Raw genomic sequence first — 27,827 nt, forward strand, 5'->3', positions numbered from 1 at the left:
TTCCGGCGATGTTCTCCCCTGAGTGTTCCCCTTCCACTTCGCGTAGCGCCAAGACAGCAGTTCGACGCAGCCCAGATTTGTCGATGAAATGTGCTGCTACTCCAAGCACTGCGAGGTAGTTCGGCGACGTCCACAGATCAAGGGAACTGACAACACGGATTCCTATTGCATTCTGCGAACCTATTACTCTGGGGTCCAGGTGATATACATTTAGATCATTAAAGAATATGCTATATAGATTCATAACTAGCTTATTAGATCTCTTAGATTAAATTAAAGATTATCTTAAATACAGCCTTATACTCTAGACTAACCTGTTGACTCTTAATCTGCCGGCCATTTGATCACTTAAAGATCAGAACTCTGCATCAATGCTCCTCTCCTTGGTATCACTCCTCCGAGGCGTCCAAGATTCATATTAGTGAAATAATTATAGATTTGCGTTAAGAAAGTATTGTTGTGTGAGATGTATTAGAAGTAAAGTATGATGAAAGAATGCCGAAAGGATGCTCAAGTGGAAGATGTGTGTTGGTAAGAGACGTGCCCCCTCCTCCACGTTACACACACCCTCTTCTTCCTGCTGCAACCCCATTACTGGCCCCGAATCCAGTGTTCTTTGGTCTATAAGGTCCTTTGAGAGCTTGAGCAGGAACTGCAAATGGTCTGAGGGTTACTTCATCTTTGGAGACTCATCGCAACGTCGAGGGCAAGAAATGTTATGCCAGCTATCCACATAACAGCTCATAGTTAGCTGTAGTGTCTTTGTAGACCTCCCTGAACAAAATGGCTTACTTGTTATTCAAGTATTCAAACAAATAATTAATGTAGTTTATAAATATACCAAATAAGCATCAATTAATAATGTTTTGCGGATAATGCTTAGAGCTTATCCAACTTTATTGCATCCCCATGTAGACTCGCACCCTCTATCTCCGAACCACACAACAGCTTGAGGTTTTTAATGCATTCAGGTATGGCTGAGTGATATTGATATGTGTTAAATATCATCAAATGGTAAGATTGATTCCTTAATGTCTTCGTTGATGAAAAGCACGCCAACTTCAATATGACCCGTAGGTTGATGTGTTTGGAGCTCAGGATGCGCCGCCTGGTGTGTGGAGGGAAGACAGAGAGTCATGAAATAAATATCTTTTTATTAAACAAGTTTCTTCTTAGGTAGTATTAATACTAAGGAAAGCTGAAGATTAATCATTAATCATTGCGTATGCATTACTATATATCAAAGAGGATCTCAAAAGACTCCGGTTGTAACAAGGAGGGCTATCAAGCAGCCCAGCTTCTTGTAGTACCTTGACCACCCCCACGGAAAGTACACCGACGTTATATACTAAAAGGAAGAGATCAACCTCTAACAAAAACAAAGTCGAGTGGTGTAGTGGTCTTAACACACCACGGTCGCCCTGTTCAAGCCCGCTTCAAGTACAGGGGATGGGACGGCTTTGGAGCCCCGGTGGTTCGAATCCCCGGCTCGACATATCCAATTCTTCTTTTGCATTTTCTAGATTAGTAGGTCTCTAAAGAATCTTCCCTCAAGTATGCTATATGACTGAGTCGATCAACTGAAGTTCAAGACTCCAACTTGAGTGGATGTATCAGCATAACTGCCGTGTCAATAAGACTAAACAAGAAAGCGAATCATTTGAGACCATGTCAATGATCTGCTTTCTTCCGCTCAGCTTCCTTGGTAAGCTTATCTTGCAGATTGTAGCCAGGAGGGCTACCAATTCATGTGATTGGGAGGTCATCTCCCCTTGGTAAATACCATACTATGGCAATGCTCCGACTATAGCTTCGTAATTACCATGTTTTAAGTGAACCTAATACATGCTGTCTATAAGAGCAGACCTAGCGTGTAAACGACTATGTTACTGCTGTGGTGGCAGCCTTTTGTTGTTATTGTTTGACTTGGCACTGGCCGAACCTGTGATGTGGCAAGTGTGAAGCTTGTGTGGCTGAATTGGGTCGCATTGAGATCCAAGTGCATCTAAATTCCAAGCTCCTGGCCTCTCTGCTTTTTTCTTTTCTTTTTCCTCCATTACGATCACAACACCAGCGCGTAAGTCAACAACATTTCTTTATTTTCGCCATGCGATGATTCAAAAGCTCATATGGTATTATGTACCGGCTGAGTAAATATTTCTTTCATGTTTCTATTGTTTTCGAAATCCTATTATGGCATTCCTTAATCCTTCCATGTGGCATGCTAGAATGCGAACTGGAGTTTGATATACTGACACAGATTTATATAGAACCTTTAAAAGAAAAAATGCCTGCCTATCGGTAAGTTCACTTCAACTAATAGACCAAAATTTTGCTGACCTTGTATGCTTAGATTTAACATTACTATCTCCCTTTTTGGGATGGCCTTTGTCTTGACCCTCCAGGTTTGTAAGTATTGCACTCTAATGACATACCTAACACTCACAACTCACAGACCGGGACGATCTTGTAGGTGAATTACGACAATCAACGAATTCCTCGAAACTGAAACCTCTTTAGCCTCTCCCTCACCGTCACCCCCACTGCCGTGGTGGTGGTCGTAATGTCAACAGTGGTCGTCGTGGCCGGGGTGGTCGCGGTCGCGGCGGAGGCCGTAGCTACCCCAGAATCGGTAACTAAATGCCGGTTTGTAATTAACACATTGATGATATGAAATGCTTATACTAATATATTTCATACAGTTTTCTTTCCTATATCAACGACCGGGCTGGGTGCCCTGTGGGGCTTTAATCTTTTTAAAAAAAGAAAATATAATCAAAGCGTTCCTGGAGGGCATTGGTGTCGCCGTTTGTGTTTATTGTCTTCTCTTTATGCGACATGCTTTTATGCAAATAATAACATCAGATATCCCTAGTAATACACCCGCTTGATTACCTTGAGCTTTTTCTACACTGTTGAAACGTCTGGCCTTTCTCGCTCTTCTTGAGACGTGCCTCATCCATAAATCCGGGCTCTGGTTCTCACCATATCGAGGAAAGCCACATCTGTCTGACTACCTTGGGCCTTGTCTGCCGTCAAACTCCCGTCCTCTTCGTCCTCCTGGCCACCCTCAATAGATTCGAAGAATGCTTATCTGGTTCTGGTGACTGCCGCATTAAGGCGTTATGCCTCATCCATGAGCCCTGGCGCTGTGGTTCTCACTATATCGAGGAAAGCCGCATCTCCTTGATTACCTTGGGCTTTGTCTGCCGTCAAAACTTCCGTCCTCCCCTGCCACTCAATTGGCTACTGTTTGACCGCGACCAGAATCACCGTTGTCATCTCTCTTGAATACGGGGCTTCGTTCTTATTACCGACCATATTCCACCCGCGCGTCTGACACGTCTAGCCACAGTACTGTAAATAATGCCGCTCTCCATGCAAGGGAAGACCAAAGGCGATAACGGCCATGTCGGAATCTGGTGAGATCTGCAGTTCAAGAAGTGGATATCGGCCCAGGTTATCATCAAGGCCTAAGAGTAGTTCTTTATCCTTGACAGTGAGTTTGTCGTGAGTTGAAGTGAAGCCTTGTGGTGATTTGATGGGTATGATACACTGCTGGGTCTGTGGTCGCGAGATTGGCGGAATACCAGCTCTAGATGCTGCAATTGATTTGGATAGTGAGATTATTATAAGTTGAAGTGCAGCCTCATGGTGGTAGCTCGATGAAGACAGTTTCGAGTCCGTTGTCGCGAGATTAGGGCTGTACCAGCTCGAGATACTACGATTCGGGTTGCGAGAGAATGAAATGCGAATGCCCTTGTTGAGTTTTTAGGTGAGGTTGAGACTGCACTGGGGTGGATGTTTTTAGTCGAAGCTGTAGAGAATAAGAGATGTGGAAGCTATACCTAAGGATGAGAGGTTGAGAAGTTGGATGCCGACGTTCTAGGACGAGTTGCAACCAGAGTGGAGACTACTTATCTAATCCAAAGAGTTGCAACCAGGGTAGGTGCGGTATGTATGTTCTTCATTGGACGGTTCCTTTGAGTTATTGTGAAGAACAGGAAGGTCTAAGTCGATCAGCCCTCCCTCCTTTGCCATATGTCGAGGAGACGAGGCAGGAAGTCGGCTCAGAGCTTGCATCCAATATCGAGAAATCCTGACCGGGCATATCTTAGTACGATTTCCCTTATCTAAAGCGAGCCCCCAAGACAGGGAAATTAGTCTCGCCTTAGCTCAGCCATCTCAGCTAACCTTAGTAGTTTCAAGGCCTCCTAAAACCTCATTCTCAAGCCCACTTCGGCATCACATTTATCACCACACAGAACTTAGCTGCCTCCTATCCCTATTGCAACGAATGCCGCAGATATTTCGAAAGCGATGCCAAAACAAAAGAACAACATAACTCGAAATGGCATTACAATCACATATACTACGCCTGCGATGAAGGATTCCCATCAGAGTTAGAGCTACTTTAAGTGTGTTCTTCCTCTTGGACTAGTAGGGATTCTGACCTGACCGATCTTCATAGCATAAAAGTAGTCACATAGAAACCAGAACCCCCAGTCTGCTGCATCGGTTGCGAAAAGAAAGGTTGTGGGCCAGATGGGCAATTTGCAGTTGAGACTTGTGGCCGAGAGCTTGTATCATCACACAGAAATCAGCATGGTTGGACTTACGAAATGAAAAACAGCGACGGACCGACCAATGTCAAGATGGAAGATCATGATTGCCACAAGTGCACGGTTGGGGTATTTTAGGGGAAGTCATATGTCTAGGCGGAAAGCTCGACTGTTGATGACCATGTCAAGGGAGTGCCAGCTTCGTTGGGTTGCACAGCAGGCAGGACTTCATATGAGAGGTCTAGGTGGATGGGTCTGACCTAGATCCTCTTCCTGGTGGTTTTCGATACGGTTGGGGTTTGATGATTGTGTAGGATGAGTTCGAGCTTTCTCTGGGTTGCACAACAAGCGGGATTTCATTGTAATGAAGAGTAAGGTCTAAGTTAATGAGCCTAACCGTAACCAAAGAAAGGTTTCTCAAGAGCGTTTTGTCTTCCAAGGCCCTTGGAGTCGTTTCGAAGCATGCCGTCGTGGTCTGCGATAGTGATACTTGTGATAATTACTAGTGGCTTAGTCTTCCCTGGGATAATATAGCACTGTCCGGCATGAGAGGTGCTCCATTGCATCCTGACCCTGATCGTGCTCGTTCGGCTTTTGGATGACCGAAAGTGTGCAATGATTGACGTTTTCTAATCCTTTGAATCATAATAAATCATATATTTAAGATAAACAATGAATTCTTGGCAAAGACTTAGATAAGGATTGCCTAAGATTATCCTAAATATGACTAAAGTTAATAAATGTTATATAACTTAATATAACAGCAATACTAGAACTAATCTTAGAATAACTCAAGGTAGAATGGATGCTGCAGTTCCATGCTTAGACATGAAAGTCCAAGCAATGGGTTCGAAGAATGCAATTGGAGTACGTTGTTACTTCTCTTGCATGTGGTGTTTCATCCTCCTGGCCCTCCCGAAAGGGGCCGCCTCTTGCGCCTGTTGCACCCGTTGCTTCTGTCATGATACGGGACCCTTGATCATTAGATGATTCCTGGCTTGACGATGGTAGTTGCGCAGGTTTAGGGTCCGGGCTCGAGGGCATACTAGCCAAGGTACTGTATATAGGCTTGCCATTGCCCATGGAGTCTGGCTCGAGGCCCACAATTCAAAGTGTTGTTCACAGGCTTTCCATTGTCGATAAAGCCCATAAATGCACTGCGGGTTGGGATAGGCCGGGGAAATCTTCCAGGAAAGGGCTCTCGGATTCGGTGCTCTTATCGGTAGAAGTGCTGCTTTTCATCTCACAATGGGGCCTAAGTTTATCCCAAACCTGCCTAAAATTAGGAAAATAATCTTTCAACTTAATAGAAAAGCATTTCTCAGACTAGCCTAATTGATGGGCTACAATAAGATAACTCAAGGGAGAAGGGGCGCCATTTGTTGCAATAGGGATAGGAGGCCGCGTTTCCTTCTGAGATTGAGAGATTGTGATTAGAACCCCGAGTAACTTTGGGCTTTGACTCGGATTATTCGTTCCTGGTGACCCGCTCTTCCTTGATATGTGCGTCGATGACTATGCACTGGTCGGCGGAGAATGAAGGTTTTCCCTCTTCAAGCTTGATGCGCTTGCGTGCAGGCTCCAAGTTGGCTGGGACTTTGGGCAGATCTTCTGTTACGGCCGTGGCGTGCTCCCAGCCCGTCGGCGATGGTGGTGCTGATTTGGACTTTGCCATCAAGTTGCATTATGTTGTGTAGGTGATTCGGGAAGATCTAGATAGATAAGCTAGCATAAGATAAAGTCAAGTCTGAACTGCACGGGCCTTTAGATATACATGGCCTTCGTTGTGAATACGCAACCCGCGGAGCCTATCTCGGCTCTACGGCCTTCCATGTACGTGGAAATCGGTAGCTTATAGGCAAAGCCAAGAAGCTTACTGCACTTCGATGAGATTTATCGGTGGTATAAAAACATACAGCTTCTTGAGTGATACTATGGCGGGCACTTTCTCGAAACGTGTGTGAATTAGTTTCAGAAGCAGAGTAAGGGCCAGCCTCGCCATCTGGTAACTCGATAGTTCAGTCGTCAGCGTCCATGTCTGTAGGCTGTGGTTGAGAAAGACGACAGAATGGTTGGCCAAGAGGCATGAAAGAGAAGTCCAGAGCATTTTCAAATGCCGAGATGAAAGAGAGAAGGAGTAGTAGAACGAAACACGAAAATTGAAGCGGAAGGAACCTTTCCTTGTCTGATAAGTCGTTTCACTTTCCCTGCCACGATCTGGGGTTTGATTTGCGTCTAGCATGTTTTAGGCTTTATCATACCGATACAGCGAGATGATCATAAAATGAACAACAGCTAAGAAGAGCCCTAAAAAGGAACGCAAATATCCGAGTGACAGAGGGAGCAAAGGGAGGGGGCGTGAAAATGAAGGATGGCGATGTGGTTTTTCGAGGGTAACAGAAGGAAGAGTGGAAGTGGAAGTGGCAGAGATGCTGAAGTTAATAAGAATGCCGAACGATGTGGCCGAGCTAACCCAATACGGCTGTGTATCTCTTGCTTCGGTTGGCCGCCCCAACCACTAAACTGATGAGGCGCTCCTGGGGGTCGCTTCTTCCTTCTTAATCACCCCGTTTCCATCCATCTATCGTCTCCCATATCAACATCGTAAACTATTACACCTTTCCTTTCCTTCCCATCCCCCACCTTCTCTCTCTCTCTCTCTCTCTCTCTCTCTCACTCTCTCTCACACACACACTCCACTCATACATCATTTATTTATTCTTCATGGCGAATTTGTAAGCTTGCCTAATTCTCACAAATACATTGTCCCAGAGATTGACCATTCCCTGCCGTTTTCACAGCCCTTGTCTCCCACCTCTCACGCCCCAACTCGCAAGCTTTCGCTCCTACATCAACAACCCTTCTCCAACAACATTCTCCCCCGCAACGCCTGTCACCCTTTTGACCGCGCGCATACCAGTCATGGCGACCTCTGAGGCCGAACTTGCCGCACTGCATCGCCTAACAGACGGTTGCTAACTTAAGAATCGACAGGTCAGCCCAAACCTGCTGCACTGCACCACCAGCTAATAACAATATTCTCAGCCTGGGGCACAGGACAAGGAACAACGGAAAGCTGAGCAATAATCGGATGCAACGACCGCAACAGGCGGCAACCACGAATCCAGTGCCTCCCAGGGAGTCTATGCCTGACACTTGGTTAGAAGCCTTGTGTGTCAAGAATAATTGAGCGTTACAATGTTCCGGTCGGAAGTAAGGGGGGGGGGGGGGCAAGGCTTGGGTGCTCATATCCTCCCCACAACACCTGGTTGGAAGGCTTGTGTGTCAAGCATAATTGAGCGTTACAATGTTAATAGGACCATGGGAAGAGTCGAAAGCAAGAGAATATTATGACTCTAGAGGCCTTCGAAGCCACAATGCTCTTGAAATCGAGCAACCTGTCCTTGGCGGCATCTCCTGTATCATCAAACCGGCCCGACCTACCAACGGCAATTTAGAGCTTCGAAACAAAACATGTACCAACGTATTGCCCAGTTGGGGGATAGCAAGAAAGCTTTTAACCTTGATCACAAGTTACACAATCGCTTAGGTAAATTTAGTCTAAACTTACGCAAACTTAATGTAGATTTCGTGGACCTTTAGATTAGATAGTCTCCACTCTTGGTCCCTTTTTAACCCATGGCCAGATGTTCTCTTGCTTCGGGTCGCCAACGTCTAAAGGCAAAGATTTACAGCACTATAGCTCCTTCCTTAACACCACAGACCTTTGCACTTTTCCTTCCCTTCTTGCCTCTCTCTTTATGACACTCGCCACCTCCACTCATACATCATTTCCTTGTTCTTTATGGTAAATCCGTGAACTCATAATTCTCAATTCCGCTTTGGCGCATAAGTCCTCCAGCGCAGACCTTGATCCTACACAAATACCAATCTGGAAACCCAAACTTCAAAAGTCAGGCCCACCACATACGCAAATAACCTTCCCGATAACACCGGCTAGTTAAGTGACGATCTAGCGCAACGAATGCAAGCCTCATCACGTTGAAAGAATCGCATGTTCTCATCTCTGACTTCAACAGTAGGGGTACCCAAGCAACAACCTTGCCTTATAGGTGCTTCTCATTTCATAGTCGCCCTGCCGATAAATCGAAAGTATCCTATATACGCACCAACTCAGAAGTATGCGTCCAACGATGCTGTGAACGACGCTGACGCAGCTGAGGCACGCGGTACTACCGAAGGAAATGGTGAGAATGGTGACCGAGAGCCAGGCAAGGGCAAGAAAGAAAAGAAGAAGAAGAAGAAGAAGAACAAGCACGACGGAATCCTCCCAATCAAGTTGATTTTAGTGCTGCTTTATGCTACGTTAGATGGGTCTTTTCTAACTTGAGTTCTAACTTGAGATGAACTTAGGAGAACATGAGGGAGCTTTTACCAAAGTCTTTATTGTGTTTCACTTCAGTTCATCTTAGTGGAGGATCTACACCATGCACCCCCTCCTAGGAGAATGAAAACTCCAAGTGGCACTCTGTGTTCTGGAGAGCTTGCATGTCACCACGAAGAGACTGCACGAGGGTAGGAATCTAGGATAAGTATCACATTTCATATGGCCAACCATGCACCTGTCTTCCTCTTGCTTGGTCCGTCGCTGTTTCTCATTTCATACGGCCTTATGCGGCCATCGGCGTTGTCGCTATGAAGCCCGCTTGCTTCAAAACCTCGGTATACAGTTTTGTGTTTGTGATTTCGTTTCTCAGACATTTCTAGTCGTCGTGGTGCAAGACGTCCTTAACCTCCATTCTTGTGAGGACTTTCTTGAGCGCCGAAGGCAAATCTTCCAAACATCCTTGTAATAACTGTAGGTGTTGAAATATTCTTTGTTCTTCGTCTTACGTTGGCGATGGTTCTTTTACAGTATGCTTGATGTTCTTCTCCTGGCCTGCCTGTGTGGCGGCGCCGACAGCTTGGTGACTAGAGATGGATAGCTGGCGTGGTTAGAAATTTCAGAGGGACCGGATCAAATGATTACTTACAGTATTGCGATCACAAACGTTGATGTTTTTGAGATTTGCAAGGAGAGGAAGAAAATTCTGAATGGGTTTGAGACTATGAGGTTGAAGTGGGGGGCTGTGGGCGTTATTCACCTGTCTCCTGTCGTTGATAAAAGTGGAGTAAGACACTACTTAAGCGACCCAGCAGCAATAAAACGCGACTACGAGGCATTGGTCGAGAGACTTTAAAAGTATTCCACGCGGCGAAGGTTTCTGGGACGCGATGGTGTCCCTGCACTCGGCCACCGATGAGATGGGAGCCACAGGAGAAATCTGAGTACTAGTGGCCAACGCAACCGGTTCGACTCACCAGTCTGTCAATCTTCTCAAAGATGACGGTAGAGACCGTGGGGCTGATGTTCAAATCGCTGCACGATCCTGGAATTTGCCTTTCTATACATTCTACCTCTAACAGACCTCCCTCCATGTTAAAGCTAATATAGCCAACAGTTAATGCTTAATTACATACCTTACCTTAGATGTGTTATTTGCAGTTGAGACTTGTGGCTGAGAGCTTAAACCAGCACAGTAAACTTAGCCTGACCTCAATCCACTCCTACCAATACCATGCTAACTGCAAAATGGAATCTCGAGAATTAATATAAAGGGAAATACCCAAAAACTCCACTTGCTCACCCCTCGCCAGTAGACAGCAGTTGAACCCCCTCCCGCAGGGTTCGGCAGAACAAGCAAGAGATTAGATTGAGTCAATCCACACAGGCCCGGGTTGACAGCACACCGCCCTGGAATTTCTAACCCCTCAATTCACACAGGTCCGCATTCCATGTTGATTTTCTTCTACATTTTTTCCCCAACTTTACAATTCAGCCTCGAAGAGTATACCCAAGCATCTCCAAAGTCTAATTTAAAGATTTATTATCCCTGCAACAGGCAAAGCTTCATCAAGTCAAATCATCACAATAGCTGCCTCAATTGCAGCCTGAACCCAGCTGGCCCCAACCTTCTTCCGTCAACAGACTTCAAAAAAACACCACGCTTCAATCATCCATCACGTAGTAGGTCATCTGGTCCGACTCCTGGTCGCAAACGCTAACGACATCACAGCTGCATCGTCACGATGCCCGCTGTCCGAAGAAGCCTGAAGCCACCCGGCCCCCGACGACCCTTATCTAAACATTCCGCCTTCATAACCACCTGCCGCCGAAATTCAATGATGTTTTTAGCTGACTGGAGTGCCCTGGCGAGGTTATAGACCACATATTCGAGTAGCTTTCGAATATCAAGGCCGCTCGCGACTCGCAAGACAAAGCGACTTAATCGAGTTGGGCCGTGATGAGGAAGTGCAGGAGGATATCCGGGGCACCATCCGTTCTATGTTCATCGTGGGGTGCAAGTTAGTCACCCGTGACTTTACTGCATGTCTCGCAGAACTCATGTTCAGTTCAAACCGACAACACCTGATTACTTCCATTGAAGTGCAGTAAGGAAGTGCGGGAGGATACGACAACAGGAAACCGTAGCTGAGAGCCTGTTCGAGGATTTCATAGTCGATCCTATTCATAGTCTCACCGGAGTGGTTCCCCAGGGCAGCGAATTGCTCTAGAACCTGGCGTAACAACTGACTCAGCTGTGCGGTCTTATGCCCCAGGCTGGGAGTGTTATTGTTAGCTGCTGTTCCCTAATTGTTATCTGCTATGATAAGAGGCTCTTGATCTGCAGTGGGTGCCTGTTGAGATGGATTGTTGAAGACGGGAATGGAAGTATTAGACGCAGTGCTTGCAATGGAGCTGGAGGCCATCAAGAGGTCGCCGTCTTCCTCCGCCTTATTGCTTTCCTCAGTATTGTCAGCAACCTGAGACTCGCCGATGTCTTGTTCCTTTTGTTGAGCCAGCAGAGCACGGGGAAGTGCGACGAGGAAGTGCAGGAGGATATCCTGGGCACCATCCGTTCTATATTCAACGTGGGGTGCAAGTTAGTCACCCGTGACTTTGCTAGGCTCTGTAATTGGATATTTGACGCGATCAGGTATAGGCTCCCAGTACCGGTTAACAGGTTCAATCCTCAAGGATGCTGCACTGGCGGTCGAGGCATGCTCGTGGTCTCGCCCTGATCACAGCCGGCGAAATCAACATAGGTTAATCTGGACAGTCCCGTATGTGATCTCCGTAGGTGGCAGGCCCTATTTCGATCTGGCCATATTAATATTATACTGTTCAATTATACTTGTTACACAAGATAACCAGGTGTTGTAGGTTTGAGCTGAATATGTGTTCTCCGAGGCCAGAAGCAAATTCCTGAGCATAGAACGGATGATGCCTAAGTTATCCTCCCGCACTTCTCGCGTACTCCAATTCGGGTAAATCGCTCCAGGTCTCGCAAGCGGCGTAAACATTCGGAAGTTGCCAGATGATGTGGTTGATGACCGCGTGAAGCCATCTTGTTAAGCCTCTGGCAACTCCCGCGAAGTCGCTAGCGGCTTTGACACACAGAAGCAGCTCGACGGCGTGGTGCATGTCGTGATAAGATGGGGATAAGCCTTTTGAGTGTAGCTCGATAGAGATAACAGATAGTGTTAGATCGTTGATCACTAGATCTGCACTATATCAGCTCTGCATGCTGTGATCAGGATGCATGACCATGTTGGGACAGTCGAGTAAGCTGACTGGCTCTATCTTGTCTCGGCGGCGGGTGGTAGTGAGCGTGAAATGCGGACCTGTGTAGATGGTGCCGCTTTTGGAGCGGCCAAGTAAGGCTCGCCAGGCCCGTGGTTGCAGGCTTCTTCGTATAGGCATAGCGACGGTGGTACTGTGATGCTGTTAGCAGTTATGGTTAGAAGGGAAAGCATAGTAGGATGACTTACTGTGAAAGCGTGATAGATGATTGAAGCGTGGTAACTTTTGCGTTGGAATGAAGGGGGAAGCTTGAAGAGCCAGCTGTAGAGCAGGGCTAAAGTAACCAGGTGTTGTAGGTTTGAACTGAATATGGGTTCTCTGAGACTGATGGGAGGAATCCTCTGGGACTCGGGAGGAAGACATTCCGCGAGGACGATGGTGGTTCTTGTGGGCACGAGAGCCAAGCTGAAAAGCTTATCTTGGGCTATTCTGTCGGCAGTTTGCATGCACCTGAAGTGTGCTTTTGAGAGTGTTGATTCGATTTGATAGACCTGATAGCTGATGCTTGCATCGCGCGCCGTACTCCCTCTATCCCCTCCCACCCGCCATGCTGCGTCAAATACAAAAGTGTAATATCAAAAGAAATTAGAAATATTACAAAAGAATAAAAAGAAATAAAAAAAGATCCTCAGCGCAGGAGTCGAAATCTGCCACTTCACGCCGTGCCCCTCTCGCTAAAGCGAGAGGCGAAACCGACCTCCTTGAAGGTTAGTAAACACCGGCGAGATATGTTACTGCTACACCAGCCGAGGTTTGTTTTGTTTGATGGGAGAGTTCATATTAACAAAGACTATATACTATTAATAATACACCTTGAAATTTCCACCACTTCTTCCTCCCTTACCTCCTCCTATTTTTCCTATCTCTTAATACTACTTTTTCTCCCTTCCTTCCTGCCGCCCCTTCCACTCTAATATCATCAACTGGCCCTTAAAGTCATTCATATACCATCAAGTTATTCGAAAATATTTCTTGGGTTCCCCTATCACGCCGTGGACCCACTTCTTTTAACCTAAAACCCTGTCTCCTCCCATATCACAACTTACCAACTTTCCCTGCTTCTTCAACAACATTTTCCCTCACTTACCCCTGGTCTGGTCGCGACTGGCGACGTCCAATGAGGAATTTGCCGCACTCGCCTGACAGGCGGTTGCCAGCTCGAAAGCCGACAGGTCAGCCCAAAATGCAAGCAGGCGTTCAAGATGACAGGAGCTCTTCTCACTTCCTCCTTTTATCCTCACCCTTCCCCTCTTTCTTCTCCCCTGAGCCCAACATCTGCACTCCATCTTGGACTTCTCTTGGACTTCCCTTTCTCTCATATTTCTTGACAACCTCACCGTTCTTATACGGCAAAACCTCCAATCATCCCTAGATGCAAGCCAAAGGCTAGACCTCGGAACAAGAACAAACAAAATGTCCCTGGCAACATTCCTGTCAACTCAGCTATCGAGGGAATAAACCCCGGATGGAACAGAAACGATGACGGGAGCAACAGGAGGAACGGGAGGAACGGGCGCAACGGGCGGCCCCATCGGGGACTCCTAAAACTGTAAACCGCGGTTTTGAAGCAAGCGGACTTCATTACCGCCTCCGAAGTTTGGTCTACACCGCAAATCGATTACTTGGCAAATTCTTTTACAACAACCTGACTTCCAGTTCCAAAGCCATCTGAAGAGCTTATCCTTCCCGCCAGTGGTTGGACTATAGGGAGGACCGACGAAGGTTAGTTCTATCAGCTCCTTCAAGGATGCTACATTAGAGGGTGCAATTGACTGGATGGAAGGTTATGGGGTCGGTCGGAGTGATTGAATGAACCACTTATGATGGGAACTGTAAGATGGGGAGATATTGGTGTAGAAATTGTACAATGGAGTGCCTTCTATGTGCATGAAGAATGTCATCAACTGGACGGGATGCGGTCAGCGTGATCAAATGAGTAATACAACACCTGGTTACTTCCTCCCACATTATAGCTCCAACTCAACATCAGAAACATTTCAAAGCCGTTCCACAAGATGCAGACTCTCTTATCCACAGGAAACATCATCGTTCTCGCGGAACATCTTCCTATTAGCCTCGGAAAACTCGTGTTCGGTTCAAATCTATAAGGCTTAGTCAGGAACCTTATGTAACAAGTATAATTGAACAGTACAATGTCAATATGGTCACAGAGAAATAGGGCCCGCCACCTATGGGATAACTGCTCGACCAACAATCAATAACGTAGCTGGTTGGTGCCCATAATGTTATTCCTTGGACTGCCAACACATATAGAAATAACAATAATCACACATTCATCAACCAGAACAATGCAAGGCTGCTTTTGAGATAATCATTGATTTAATTTATGCAAGTACAAGATACTTATAAATCTGCACAGCATATTCCCTCATCTAAACACATATCGCCCTGGCCACCAGGAACAAGAAAGAGTGAGCTTTGAAATGAACTCGTCAAAGAGGCTCCTAAATGCAGTCTAAACTTAGGCTAACTCATCTGAATGTTTCTATACTTTAGAATCAATAGCCCAAGTTTTATTGCCTCTCTAGCTGTTTAATGTTCCCTTACTTTCAAGTCACAGAACCCGTGTTATACCGGCTGTCCTTTCAAACAGATATTTCATATTGGTGTTGCCAAGCCCAAGCCCTGTATGCCTTATGTCTAACCTCAGTTATTATATATCATTTTTAGCCACCTTTTCAGGGTCGTATTGCTATCTGGCCATAAAATCACTTATGGTTTCAGAAATCGTTGTTGTCGTATTATCTCTGGCATCTCTTCACATGTATCCATTTTCGTAACCTACCCAGGGTTCCACGCCACCGGGGTTGCGGCGCTGCATCTAGTGCCTATTTGCGCTTCTTCTCGAAGGCTTTCACCTCTGCCATCTCTCAACTTCACACGCAGGGATTTCATATCTGCCCGCTACAGGGTTCTTCGTCTTTCATTGCTCACATACCATTCTCGTCCACTAATTCTCTTCTTATTCTTATTCTCCGCTCATATTTCTTTCTCTAAACAACAACCACACATATTTATCATCCTCTACCTTTCTATCACATATATTCCAAAACGCATCTACTCCATCACGATACATCTTGAAATTCGAGGAAGATTCAACAGGTCTATTTCAATCCATAGGGCTTTTATGGACTTCACCAATGCAGGCAGGCCTGTGCACAGTACCCAGCACGAGGTATATAGTTATTTCTTGACTCCTGTATAAAATCAACTCTAACTGTATCTTCAGAAACACTCTAGCCTACCGCCTTCCTAGGACTGGAAAGTCCCACCTCGCATCTACCATCATCGTCCTCATTTTTCTCAATCCATCTCTTCAGCATATCCACGTTAGCGCTTCTTCACACGGCGCTACCGATAACATTCACGAACGGATCTACGACACAGGTATAAAGACCACCAACTTCATCAAGCATGGCAAGGAGCGAGGAGAGAAAGGAAGAAGATATAGAGTGCAAGTTAGTCACCCGTGAATTTGCTTCGGGCCTCAGAGAACTCATATTCAGTTGAATCCTACAATACCTGGTCACTTCCATTGGAGCGCGACGAGGAATCGTGACGAGGAAGTCTGGTGAGGAAGTACAGGAGGATACCCTGGGAATCATCCGTTCAGCACAACCTTAATATGGCCACAGCGAAATAGGGCCCGCCACCTCCGGAGATGCCCAACCGATCATATACTCACTGCCATCCTTGATGTATACTTTATGTGAAATTTCTTGCCCTCGATGATGCAACGAATCTCCAAAGATAAAGTTCGTTAACGTCTACTTCTACAATGGACGTCAAAAACCTCGGAAAGGGGGAGAACACGGAGAATATTCCTCACAAAGCCAGCATCCAATTAAGCAATCTGGATCTTATATCTTAAATATATATGCCAGGAGTCAGCAATCGAGTAACCGATCTGGGGATGCACGTGCCAGGCAGTCTTCCAAGACAATAGAACGCCGAAGACGGCATCGCAGATCTCTAGTAATAGATCTCAGCAGGGTGTGAGATGACGTTAGCCCTTAGACCTTCTGCAGAACCTTCCCGAGCTCCTAAAACACCTCAGGGACCAAATAACACTGGTTTCGGGGCCAGTAACAGAGTTGCAGTGGGGAGAGGAGGCGTGATGTAGCTATGTCAAACTTAAGTACATAGGTCCTCAGGGATATAAATAAACTAATCGAAACCCTGAGCTTAGATTGAGATTATGCTAAATCACTCTAAAATGTCTCATGTTACACAAGCATTATCATGTTGGGCTACGGGGATGCTCGGATACACCTTTTAAGGCTAAATTGCAAACCTTGTTCAGGTAAAGCATCATAGATCAGTGTCTTCTCCTTAGATTCTTTGAGACCATACGAAAGATATCGAGATCAAGCTGGTGATTTGAAATGTAGAGAATCGGAAAAGATACGGCGGGGCGATTCGGCTGATTCTCTTACAGCTGGCAGGGGCATCTTTTAAGACGCTCCCCGGGAGGCACTGGACGATGTTGTCGATGAGTTTAATGGGACAGTCGAGCAAGCTGACTGGCGCCATCTTGCCTCAACGGACGATTGGTGGTTGTGGGCGTGAAATGCGCCTGTGTCCGATGTGAAGGCGAAGAAGAAATGTTAATATAGAGGAGGGTGAAAATTTTGATGGCGATGGTTGAGTCGCGCATGTCACTCCCGCATTGCGTTTTCGTGGTCTGACTGTGAAGTCTTCAAGAGGAATTTGATAATGATAAGGAGAAGCATGCCTGATGGTGTTTGTGGCTGTTTAAGCACTTGAGTTCAGTTGGTTGATAGGTCAAATTGGGTCTGTCTTGTTGTTAATTAAATGAAGCTTGGTTGCACCAAAGCTGGAGTGGCACTTGTATCGAAGCTTGTACGCTATTTTCTATGCGCTAACTTTTCCTTGGTAAAGCACCCCGCGCCAAGCAACTTCTTAACTACTAAACTAGCTTTCGCTCCTTCGTCAGTATAACCTTCACATTAGGTATTCTCCCTCCACAAACTCACCCTACGTCGGCCGCATATCCAACAGCCATTGGATGGCGACAAAGTTGACGTCATCTCATCATTCCCACACCAGCTATAAGACACCCTGATTCTTATTAACCCACTTGCCATGCCGGCCGCATTCTAAAGCCCATGAGTATATATTTTCCTTGTTAATTTCAACGTGACCTTATCATTCCCCACGATATTGACAAGACGCATCTTCATTCACGCATCTACCAACTTTCCTATTAATCTCAACAATGAATGCGACCAGCCATGACGGCGTCTGAACCACGAGAGAACGAGTTAACGAATACGACAAAGGCACCATAGTCGAACAGCGCAATACGACTTTAAAACGGCTCGACGACCTCCGAACCGCCTTCAAAGCTTGGCCCAGAGCGCAAATGGATTGAGGGATGGGAGGGCCAAAAGGCAGCGGAGCTCCTACCTCCCACGGAGCAAGAAGCGCTAGGGACGACGAGTAAGCGGACACAAGAATGGCACTGTAATCGTAGCGCAACGAAGAGACGATATTAAAACAGCGCCCTGGTTCCTACATGTCCCCTCGGTCCCTAAGCAATCCGAAGAACTCATCTTTCCCACCTCCAACGACAGCAACTGCGACAGTAACTTCAACTGCGAGTTGAACATGGAACGGATGGTATCCTCGGCGACCAAGGCATACTCTTGGTCCTCGCCCGGACCGGACTCTGGTATTGGATATTTGACGCGATCAGGTATAGGCTGCCGGTACCGATTAACAGATTCAATCCTCAAGGATGCTGCACTGGCGACCGAGGCATACTCCTGGTCCTAGTTCAAAAGCCATCGCTCCGTTTCAATATCATCTCTTCATTGCGCTGTTCGATTACAGTGCCATTCTCGTGGTACATGTCCACCTGCGTTGGGCTAAAGAAGGTTGCTGAGCAAGGTTGATGTGCTAGGGCAGCCATGGTGCGAGATCGGACTTTCTATTTCTGGGAGGGCGGTGGGTAGTGGCCGAGGGATTGGAGGTACGGTCTTATAAAAAGCCATAAAAGAGCTGTGGGTTGGAATAGACTTATGTCCTCGGATTTTAAGATGCAACTTGGTGGCGTAGAGAGGTGAGAGGGGTGAAGGCATCCGAGAGATGGGCAAAATAGGCAAAACTTGAAGTGCCGCAGCCTCGGAGGTCATGGAACCCCGAAAAGGTGGCTAGGATTGATAAATGGTCCAACAGCTGGTAGATGCGAGAGTGAACTGATGTCAGACTCTAACAATCATACAGGACTTAGGCTCGGCAAGATCATTCCGAAAATTACAGGTACTAAAATAATCAGAAACCCTACTACCTAGGTAGGTATAAAGCGTCTTGGCGGTGAAGCTCCAAGGGAAGGGAAGGAAAGGTGCAGCCTCGCTCCTGCTCTCTGCTGTCGTGCGATGCCGGGGCAGCTATGAAGGAGAAGAGGCGATGTAAATACCCGAAGAACTTTTAAGGTTTGATAGAAGGCAGGATAGATAGAAGGTATAATAGAAGGGAAATAGAAGATAGAAGACTAAGCACTCTTTGACTTAAGAGCTCTATTGCTTGGTCTCGTGGAAAATTATTAAAGGAGGGAAGACAGAAGTCGAGAAGTAGGTATAGATGCAATTTATAGGTTTGTTTGTTTGTATATTTTTCGTCTGGGTGGCTGTAACGAAGCCAGATCTCCTACTGGAGCAAAAGACGTGCTGAGCTAGCTAGGTACAGGGAAACCCCGCTTCCTTCACCATCCAGCATACCAATGGCACAAAAGGTGCTGTATTTCTCAAGCCCGTCACCCGTCAGCGGGTTCGGGGGCAATCTATTGTCGAACTTTTTCCACCGACCAGAATTCTCTCGCGCATCACTACATCTGCCGACGCAGTCCACAATCTCCAGTAACCAAGTTGTAGCTCGTAGTCGACTGTCGCGGCGGCAGGGAAAAACCTCGGGAAGGAATCAGAGGCCGACGGTGCGGCTTGCCTTCAAAGGAGAAAAACCCATCGCAATCGGCGTCGTTGATCGGGAGGATGTCGCTACCGATGCCATGGGCATCGTCCTCCGATATCTAAGGCGTTCTGGTTCTGAGGTGCCGCCATTAGATCCGACAAAGGTGTTGTCAGAGAAGGCGAACTCTCCAAAATTCCTTCTCTGAAAACTGCTGTTAGGGAGCCGATAGCATCCCCGCAGTTTTGTGTGGTCGCGTGGCCTGCAGAAAATCCCGCTCCTAACACGGCACTAACAGTGCGTGCCAAGAAAGAATTTTTACAGGGGAGAGTTTGCAATTTATAGGTATGCATGGAACTGTTAAATGTAGGGTACTTTGATTGGCTTGCTTCGTCGCCAGCGCTTGGCCACAGGATCTCTAATCCGGAATCCTGTATTTCTTACCCCTTAACCCCCACCCCCACCCCCACCCTAACATTAACATTTTATCTTAGACTTCTCTCATTCGTCCCTCTATGTCTCTCTTCTTGATAACCTCGCCGTTCATATAGCAAAGCCATAAATCATGTCTAGATATAAGCTAAAGCTCTCACTCTTTTCATCATTACCCTTATCTCCAACAACACCCATCTCCACTCGGTCCCGGTAGCCTATACCCGATTTTAGGGTGACCTTTAAGCTTGGCCTCCATAGAGCTAGAAACCAGTGAGATGAGTGCTCTGATAACTATACTACTATGAAAGTTTACTAACTAAACAGTCAGAAGACCTCATCTTTCCACCCACCCGGTCGCTAAACAATCTGAAGACCTCATCTTTCCCACCAGCACCAGCGATAGCAACAGCGATAGCAACAGCGATAGCAACGCGGCGAAAGCCCAGCTCCTAACAGCTTCAGAAACACTCTCTAGACGTGACCGAGACTCCATTCAACATAGCCAGTAACGAGAAAAAGGAAGAACTACCTGAGTGGTCTATGTACCCGGAACTCCGCGATAACATCACCGAAGAGCTTGAGGAAGATCAGCTTGAGTACACCTTCTTCGAGAACGACAAAGATCTCGACAGCACTCATACCTACGACACCAACATCAAGGGCAGTTCCACGTGCGGCTGCAAGAGACTGTGTCTATCCGGTTGTGCTAGTATCCCTCGACGATTCACATCCGATCGGTTACCGGTATCCTCATGGCCCTGCACTGTCTCACTTTATCAGCCCACCCCCGTTCGGTCGGTAGTAGAAAACCTCAAAGCGATCCACTCCCCTCCATCACCTCCCCTCTGCTTGTTATTGAACATTATATCATGTCTCAAACGACAACCTCTGCCAAACTCAGACTAATTTGCGCCCTGAAATCAGTTGACAATTTCTTTGGTGGCCAGGATCTAGGCATCTCCTCAGAAAATGTCTCCATGCAGTTGGTCGATATGAGAGCGTCCGACCAAGAATCATATATCGGGTTCTTTATCGACTTTTCGTTTCCTACGTCGGGTGAGGATAATGGCTTCGTTAAGTGTGATCTGAGTAAGTAGAGTTGATATCTTCCCTGATTTCAATTACTAACCCACCTTGACGGACAGTCGAGAAATCAACCAGATGCTGCCGTGAACCCTGGCCGACTTAGAGCCTGCATGACCAGGAAATGTCCCGCTACAGCTGTATTATTCATGATGAGGCTCATGAACGTACTCTCGCGACCGAAATCCTCATGGCTCTGCTAAAGCAGATTTTTATATGCCGCCTAGGCCTCGAAGTTGTCATATCTGCTACTCTTAACGGTTGAAAGTTCCAAAAAGCACCTTAACAACACGCACGCCCCTGGTCGCCGTTCCTGGTCAAAAACCCTATTGAGATATTCTATACCCACAAGCCCGGGCACAATTACATCAAGGCCGCCATAAAGCCATTCTCCACATTCACGCTTCAGACCCCGAGGATAATGTTTTGCTTTTTCAAGTGACCAGAACGGCGACACCTACGGAGGTGCAAGCGATGAGGATACCACCAAGTGCCTCAAGATCGAATGTCCTACGAGTTGGAGTGACGTCAAGCTCGTGAACGGTGCCAGAGCCTCTGTCGAGGGATTCGGTACGCCCTACGCCAATCCCGGCCCCAGAAGTAGTCAAGTGTCCCTATTCGGCCCCCATCATCGATGATGTGATACACCTGGATATTATTGCCAGAAATGGTGCCGTTTGGTCTTCCTCCCACTGGTACTGCACCACTTTTGCCCAACCAGGGTCTCGTCCTTCAAAACTGGTCCCCTAGAAGTTCTGTGTATTACCTTGCTTGTTGCCTTACCCAATGAAGCGCTAATGAAGCAATAAAGCGTGGAGAGCTTGGTGCCCAGGTTTGCTTACGATTATGGCGTAAATCACTTCTTGGGGGAGGGCAAGTACTCGAAGCAGCTTAAGGAGATCAATGGCATCAGTTCATCGTGACCTACTCGTTCGATAACGATGAGTCGCACGTTGCCGCCGTGGATCAGAGCCTGGTTCAAGCTGCCATGTGGATCCACCAGACTGTCTCGATATGGCTCAAGAGATGTTCCTGGCATACTTCATTAAGATGCCAACAATTTGATGAAGTCAACCAAGCGCCCCTGAAGTGCCCAAATCATCGAGCACCGTGTAACTACGGCTGATATGTTGCCTGAATTGGGGTTTTAAGAACTGTTTTGCACAGTTGACATGGCCGAGAAGTGATGCTTGGCCTACGTCGAACGCTGAACAAAAGATTTTCCAGTCTTTCAACAGTCTGGCCAGAATGATGCTTCCAAATCATCGAGTGCAGAAGGCTGTCTTCATATGTTACATCAACTCGAGATTAACTTCTTCACTGTTGCTAAGCTCCAATTTCGGTATCATTTGTATTGGTGGCGCTTTTGGTTGATTCGTGAATTCCTTCTGGGATGATTCTTGGGCAAGATGTCTTTTCTACAGTGGAATGAGAGAATCGGTGTTGAAGCGACAGGAATACTGGCAGCCGCTTGAGTTTATATCCCAATAAATAAATACATGTGTAGCCTGATGACTCAGGATTGCTTTGACGCTTTAAAATTTATCTATACTCCATGCCCTGGGTCATGATGGTAATATTGACAGGATGAACCCTTGAATGGTCTGCCGATGAATACAAGAGGGAAGGCAAGGAGTAAGCGGACACGAGAAAGGCACTGTCATCAAACAACGCAGAAGAGATAAAAGCTTGGCCTATAGTGCAAATCGATTGCCTGACAAGCTCTTGTACAACGATCTGGCTCCTCCTTGTCCCAGTCCCAAAGCCACCTGAAGAGCCTCGAGCAAACCGACTTCGCAAGCCACTTCCGCAAGTTAACATTGCCAGCGCATATCGATTGCCTGGCAAATTCATTTACGAGGATCTGGCTCCTCCTTGCCCCAAAGCAATCTGAAGAGGTTTATCCTTTCCACCGATTTGAGATAGCGAAGCTCTCTTCATCCAAACCGCCTTGAAGTCTTGGCCAATAGGACAAATCGATTACCTGCCACACTCCTTTACAGCGACCTGAATCCTACGTATCTCGGCCCCAAAGCTATGCAAAGAGCTCATCCGTCCCGCTGACAGCGGAGCTCGCTTTCCCTCTTGTGAACAGGTGGTGTCCAAGGGTCTTGACTTTGATATGAGTCGGAGGAGTTCTCGTGGTATTGACAAAACGAGGAGTCATTGACAGAGTCGACTAGTGGATCTTGTCGAAATTGGCCACCATTAAGGTTGAGGAAGGAGCCTACATTAAGTTATCACGCTCAGTGACTGTGCATTGAGCCATGTTTCAGGAATCTTTGAAACACATGTCCCTGTCGACAGAATGGCAACGAGAACAACCTTATCGAGACTACTGCTTCGACTCAAGATCAAAGCACAATGATCAAAGTTGACCCCGACATAAAAGCATCCTTCATACCAGATAATCCACAGAATCAAGCATCCCGAGGCTGTGCCGTTCAAAGTATCTTGCAACATTCGAACATCGATGAGCTCGTCGAAGCGAGGAGCTCTTTCGCCTACGAAGATCAATCCAGCGAGCAAACTGAATAGAGCAGAGAAGTAACCTTGCCCAAAATACTGAGTAATAGACGGTTGAGGCTCCTCTACAACGACTGGTCTGCGGCCACCTACACCAATATTAGTATGGAGCCCGGAGCAAAGTCCACGAAGGTCACGATTCATGACTCCCTCGGGTCTTGGGATTGCATGCAAGTGAATCCTGGTAGAGGCTAGTTTTGTAGTGTTTGCAACTCTAAGTTCTCTGTGCTGATATAAGCTCTCAGCCACAAGACCTTACTGCAAATAACACATCTGGCTCGCAGCCTAGATATTATACCAAGCCTGACCAATTTGTGTTAGCGACTCAACATGCCATCCTTTTTGGTCCAGTCCATGCGAAGTCGCATAAAGCGTCAAATTGATTTGTTAACATAAGCTAGAACATAATATAATCGGCAGACAGACGTTGCCCCTGATTTAATTACGTATTTTCAATAGTGATAAAATTCAAATGTTCTTGACGTTTCCAACAACCTGATACTTTTCCATTGGTCAAAGCGTCAAGCTACAAAAGAAGTGAGATTGTGCAATGTCCATGACTGTGTGCATATGAGGCCATAGAGAGACAGGGAAGATAGCATACCATATCGATCTCGTATGTAACAATGAAACCCCAGTTGGTGTGATGGGTCAACATACCGACAACCTATAAGCCCCTTAGCAGAGAGGTCTATTGTAGAGTGAACTGGGGTGTGGCGTTGATACTAGCGAGGCCCGTCCTGGGGAGTGTTTGATTTTTACTTTTGCTTCTTATAAACTTTGTCGTGTTGCTACTGATTTGACCATATAGCTTCCGAGTACACCTAGGGAGGAGTCCTGACAACTCGCATGGCAGTCCGAGTGATTACTTGTGACTGTAATGTGGCCTAGCAACTTGAGAAAGATTTGTGAACTTGATTTAAATCACATGACTTTGCTCTTTTCCAAACATCGACATGGAATGAGACACGAATATTGGAGCCATATCTTTCTAGCACTAAACACATTTCGGATACTGTGAAGAGAGAGTTAGCTATCCAGGTTGAGACTAGAGCTTGAGATTTGAGCTTTCAACTAAGGGAAACTGAAACAAACACAACAAGCAAAAGTCAAATGAAATTTCAAGATCTTGTCATTTAGTCGAGCAAACTCGGCGTCTTTTGATTCAAATTCGATTAAATTTGAAAAGAGCCAATTGATCACAACAAGTCTGAGTTGAGTTTGGCATTTGCCTGATTGTGATAAATCGAGAGACAATTTCCATCTGAGATAAGAACCTAGAGTCTAAGAGCGTAGCGGCCCCCAGTGCAACAGGATATTTCTATACACAGAAGCAATGCGAGGTTGATTGACGAGCTGCCAGTGCCAGGCAGCCGGCAAACAATATCAGATATGCACACATGAATCACAACACGTGAGTCACGTAAAGTAAACAATAGAAGCACGCTAAGCTATACCCCGCTTTGGCATGATATATCTTCTGTGCCTCTCGCGTTTTCTCTCTTTTCTTTTTCTTCTCTTCAGCATCCAACCTTTCTGTAGACAGTCACTGCGTGCGGTGACAACGACGATCCAGCTTCTTTCTCGCGATAGGCCCTGTGTCTATCACCCTGCTCTCTTTTCGTCCGGCGCGGTCAAGCTCGAAACTAGTCAGAACGGTGGATTTTGCACTGCTTCGCTGACGTGGATCCTCTGGTGACGGTAGCTCCTAGAGCACCGTTCTGTCGTGCTTCGGTACACACGCCTTAGGTTGAAACCGAAGTGTCGTTGTTGTAGAAGAAGCCGGGACGGCAAGCGTAGAGCTGCCAGTGAACGGTTTTCGGTGACTGAAGATTTGGTTTAGGATTCCTTGTCACGGTAGCTCCTAGAGCACCGTTCTGTACTCGGTCCTGTCCATTCTGAAGCTCTCCCTTACCGTCACTACCACCATCAACCTCCTCCACCATCACCACCATCACCATCACCACCATCACCACCATCACCACCACCATCAGTCGCCATGTCACAGCAACAGAAGGTTGGATCTTCGGCCTCAGGCCAGAAGAAGGGAAAGACTTCCATTCCCTCTCCCACTCCTGCTCCCGCTCCGCTCCGCTCCTCCTCAAAGGAGTGCGTCGTGTTGTAAGTCCTCACTCTAATAAATGAGAAGTTCTAATTGATTTACTCACGACAAAACTGAGCAGCTCCGGTCTCCTTGGGTCTGTCATCGCAAGCAGCAATAAGGCATATGGCACATCGTGCAAGCTCGGCGCCAAGTTTCTTGCAGTAAGACGAGAAGACGAAAGCAGTTGGCTTGGCTTTGAAGTCACTTTCCCAATCGGTCAGGGCCAAATCGACAACGAGAACCTGGGCTTTGGTGTCAAACACGCTGGTATGGAGGAATTATTCCGTATTATTTATATTCACTAACAGATTCCCAGTTGATTTCCAATATCGTCGCCCCGTGGCCTCCGATGTGCACTCTATCTGGGTCAAATTCCCTCGTGATGACCTGAAGCTGAGTGCTGAAGACGCTTCCGAGTCGCTTCTCGCGAGATTCCCAGGGCGCAACAAGAACCACAAGCAGTCTCTCGTCACGGTTAGCACCAAGACTGCGGCAACGATCGTCGGCTTTGGTGTTCCCTTCCTTAGCTCCGATGCTGAGGTAAACGGATGGGTCAACGATAACATGCCGATCGCCGACAGTGTCGACCTGCAGAGTTTCCTCCGCCAGGACACATTCACGTTCCTTGTGCCACAGCGACCAAGTGATGTTGTTGAGGCTTTCGGCGTTGAAACGCTGGGCCCTGTCTTCCGCTATCCGTACAGCGAAGATCAGTCCTGGGACGAGAATCGCTTGGGTCAGGAGGCGAGGTCGATCAAAGGCCGCCAGTTCGGGGCTCAATTCTGGTATGTATATAATTCGGCAGATTATACCCGCATACTAACCGCAGTACAGGCACCCGAATGACCTTAGCCACGTCACGGCTGTCGTACAGGGCACTGCGCAGGATGTTATGTGGCTCAATGACAGACGCGAGGAGGTATGTTGCTTACTATGATTGATATTCCATGCTGACCTGAGATTAGATCGCCGAGATGCGGCTCCCAGCATACTTCGTTACCCCTCCTAATGGTAACGTTGCGAGGTCTTCCTCCTTTCTCGTCATCATCGCTATGACCATGGAGACTCGCAAGAGTATCGACGCTGCATGGCGTCGTCTGTCGAAGGACGAGTTCCCCAAAATCTGCCTCTTCAACTCGCCGGAGAATGAAGCCCATCACGATGTCTGGTATGTATCCTATTGCAACATTCAGCTTCCCAAGACTTACAATTTACAGGGAAGGAAAGATCATGTCACGCCCCAACGGCATACCGGAGCTCAATGATCATCCTACAGAGGCTTTCGAGTTGGTCGTTCGTGTCTACCGACCGCCTTTCGAGAAGGAGGCCGATCCCTCTTATGTCATCAAGAGTTTCGGTGATCGAGCTGCCGCCAACAAGGCGTACAAGGAGGACAGTAAGCAATAGAATTGCATCACTATCCAGTTCGACCCGATCCTTAAGGATCATAAGCGAAAGGTGATGGCTGCCAACCTCTTCCTGCCCTCTGCCGATCCTACCAACTTCGCTGAGTTCGGTCTGCCCTGCGATCCCGATAACACGAAGTCCATGATGGACGAGAAGGATATGACAGACCAGCAGAAGTTCGTCCTCTCCCAAGTGCGCGACTGGATGGCCTTGCACCGCGCCCTCCTCCGAGGCGAGGGATTCTACGAGTGGATGTCCAAGCCCGCTCCTCGGCCGATCGAAGAGGCTCTAGAGGCCACGACAATTGAGGACGCTGCGCCAACTCTGCGTTCGCTACCGGTCGTCAACTTCTTGGAGGATACCGATGAGGCTTATGCCAACGCCATCGTCGACGAGGCACTTCCCCAAGATCGAGATCGTTTCCGCTATTATCTCGAGAACCGCCCTCTTGGTCTTGGCATCATCACCGCCGTAAGTAGTTACGCTCAAATCAACTCAAACATTGTCAGAGAGCTAATGTAACAATTAGGGCCCAGGTTTTGGCAAGACCACCGCTGGAGCTGCTGCTATCCTTGCAATGCAGTCGCAGTACGGCCGAGTCTTCTGCTCAGCGCCCACCAACGTCGCTGTCAACAACGTCGCTGTCCGAATCGACCTACGAAGTCGTGCAGTTACCGAGCGATGCAATGTAGGAAAGCAGGTCGGTGGCCCAACTGAGCGCGTCGGTCGTCGGCTGGTTGTTCGTTGCTACAAGGACAAGCACGAGGAGGAAGCCTTCCGTTCCATTCTGGAGGATACCTCGCTGGGTGATGGTGCAGCTCCCGTCCTAAAAGGACGCCGTCTGTCTCCTTGGAGACTACAGCAGTCGAGCACCTACTGGCTCCTTATCCTGCTTCGTTCGCCTGCGGTCAGGCCCCTCCATCAAGACGATGCCGCAATCCTGCATCGCTGGCAGCAGGCTATCGACAAGGACGACGGCCTCTTTGCTCTCCGGGCTGTCGCAACAAGAGAGATGTCCTGGAAGGACTTCTTAAGGAGCAAGGAATTTAGCGACTGTATGGAGTCGGCCAACGGCTATCTCAAGGACTTCCCACGTGTTGCCGATATCCTCTGT

At 47.3% G+C, this 27,827-nt stretch overlaps 9 protein-coding genes across 11 annotated transcripts in view; 4 read left to right on the forward strand and 5 right to left on the reverse strand.

Annotated features, from left to right (window-relative positions):
- Window positions 1-2,287: 2,287 nt before the first annotated feature.
- FOXG_19890 (uncharacterized protein) lies at window positions 2,288-2,640 on the forward strand (the record flags this gene model as incomplete). Its single annotated transcript, XM_018400169.1, has 4 exons — window positions 2,288-2,301; window positions 2,354-2,409; window positions 2,456-2,469; window positions 2,521-2,640. The coding sequence occupies 4 exons, from the start codon at window positions 2,288-2,290 to the stop codon at window positions 2,638-2,640; spliced, it is 204 nt and encodes a 67-aa protein (XP_018245752.1).
- Window positions 2,641-6,030: 3,390 nt separating this feature from the next.
- Window positions 6,031-6,237, reverse strand: FOXG_19891 (uncharacterized protein; the record flags this gene model as incomplete). Its single annotated transcript, XM_018400170.1, has 1 exon — window positions 6,031-6,237. The coding sequence occupies one exon, from the start codon at window positions 6,235-6,237 to the stop codon at window positions 6,031-6,033; it is 207 nt and encodes a 68-aa protein (XP_018245753.1).
- Window positions 6,238-10,346: 4,109 nt separating this feature from the next.
- FOXG_19892 (uncharacterized protein) lies at window positions 10,347-11,750 on the forward strand. The gene is made up of 2 exons (XM_018400171.1): window positions 10,347-10,590; window positions 10,640-11,750. The coding sequence occupies exon 2, from the start codon at window positions 11,175-11,177 to the stop codon at window positions 11,643-11,645; it is 471 nt and encodes a 156-aa protein (XP_018245754.1). The 5' UTR covers window positions 10,347-10,590; window positions 10,640-11,174; the 3' UTR covers window positions 11,646-11,750.
- FOXG_08797 (uncharacterized protein) lies at window positions 10,849-13,280 on the reverse strand (the record flags this gene model as incomplete). The annotated part of the gene is made up of 7 exons (XM_018387825.1): window positions 10,849-10,906; window positions 10,993-11,184; window positions 11,305-11,484; window positions 11,882-12,084; window positions 12,249-12,340; window positions 12,396-12,468; window positions 13,254-13,280. 7 exons carry the CDS (start codon window positions 13,278-13,280, stop codon window positions 10,849-10,851), a joined length of 825 nt encoding a protein of 274 aa, XP_018245755.1.
- Window positions 13,281-16,560: 3,280 nt separating this feature from the next.
- On the reverse strand, window positions 16,561-16,761 carry FOXG_19893 (uncharacterized protein; the record flags this gene model as incomplete). The annotated part of the gene is made up of 1 exon (XM_018400172.1): window positions 16,561-16,761. The coding sequence occupies one exon, from the start codon at window positions 16,759-16,761 to the stop codon at window positions 16,561-16,563; it is 201 nt and encodes a 66-aa protein (XP_018245756.1).
- Window positions 16,762-19,649: 2,888 nt separating this feature from the next.
- FOXG_08798 (uncharacterized protein) lies at window positions 19,650-22,210 on the forward strand. 3 transcript variants are annotated; one of them, XM_018387827.1, is made up of 3 exons: window positions 19,650-19,863; window positions 19,922-20,682; window positions 20,739-22,210. In XM_018387827.1, the coding sequence occupies exons 2-3, from the start codon at window positions 20,346-20,348 to the stop codon at window positions 20,780-20,782; spliced, it is 381 nt and encodes a 126-aa protein (XP_018245758.1). In that variant the 5' UTR covers window positions 19,650-19,863; window positions 19,922-20,345; the 3' UTR covers window positions 20,783-22,210. The 3 variants fall into 3 exon arrangements, with proteins under 3 accessions (XP_018245758.1, XP_018245757.1, XP_018245759.1); XM_018387828.1 differs by having other exon boundaries at window positions 19,651-19,863; window positions 19,966-20,682; XM_018387826.1 differs by having other exon boundaries at window positions 19,650-20,682.
- A 698-nt stretch (window positions 22,211-22,908) lies between these two features.
- Window positions 22,909-23,346, reverse strand: FOXG_19894 (uncharacterized protein; the record flags this gene model as incomplete). Its single annotated transcript, XM_018400173.1, has 2 exons — window positions 22,909-23,291; window positions 23,340-23,346. 2 exons carry the CDS (start codon window positions 23,344-23,346, stop codon window positions 22,909-22,911), a joined length of 390 nt encoding a protein of 129 aa, XP_018245760.1.
- Window positions 23,347-24,947: 1,601 nt separating this feature from the next.
- Window positions 24,948-25,148, reverse strand: FOXG_19895 (uncharacterized protein; the record flags this gene model as incomplete). The annotated part of the gene is made up of 1 exon (XM_018400174.1): window positions 24,948-25,148. The coding sequence occupies one exon, from the start codon at window positions 25,146-25,148 to the stop codon at window positions 24,948-24,950; it is 201 nt and encodes a 66-aa protein (XP_018245761.1).
- A 53-nt stretch (window positions 25,149-25,201) lies between these two features.
- The window catches only part of FOXG_08799 (uncharacterized protein), a gene marked incomplete at both ends in the record, with an annotated part of 3,896 nt that continues 1,270 nt past the window's right edge, over window positions 25,202-27,827 (forward strand). The window contains 8 exons of the mRNA XM_018387829.1: window positions 25,202-25,323; window positions 25,383-25,573; window positions 25,623-26,091; window positions 26,141-26,225; window positions 26,281-26,474; window positions 26,524-26,599; window positions 26,732-27,184; window positions 27,243-27,825. Coding sequence (XP_018245762.1) covers window positions 25,202-25,323; window positions 25,383-25,573; window positions 25,623-26,091; window positions 26,141-26,225; window positions 26,281-26,474; window positions 26,524-26,599; window positions 26,732-27,184; window positions 27,243-27,825 — 2,173 coding nt within the window. The remainder of the gene's footprint in view (window positions 25,324-25,382; window positions 25,574-25,622; window positions 26,092-26,140; window positions 26,226-26,280; window positions 26,475-26,523; window positions 26,600-26,731; window positions 27,185-27,242; window positions 27,826-27,827) is intronic.

Source organism: Fusarium oxysporum, chromosome 2 (genome assembly GCF_000149955.1).
Source record: "Fusarium oxysporum f. sp. lycopersici 4287 chromosome 2, whole genome shotgun sequence".
Lineage (NCBI taxonomy): Eukaryota > Fungi > Ascomycota > Sordariomycetes > Hypocreales > Nectriaceae > Fusarium > Fusarium oxysporum.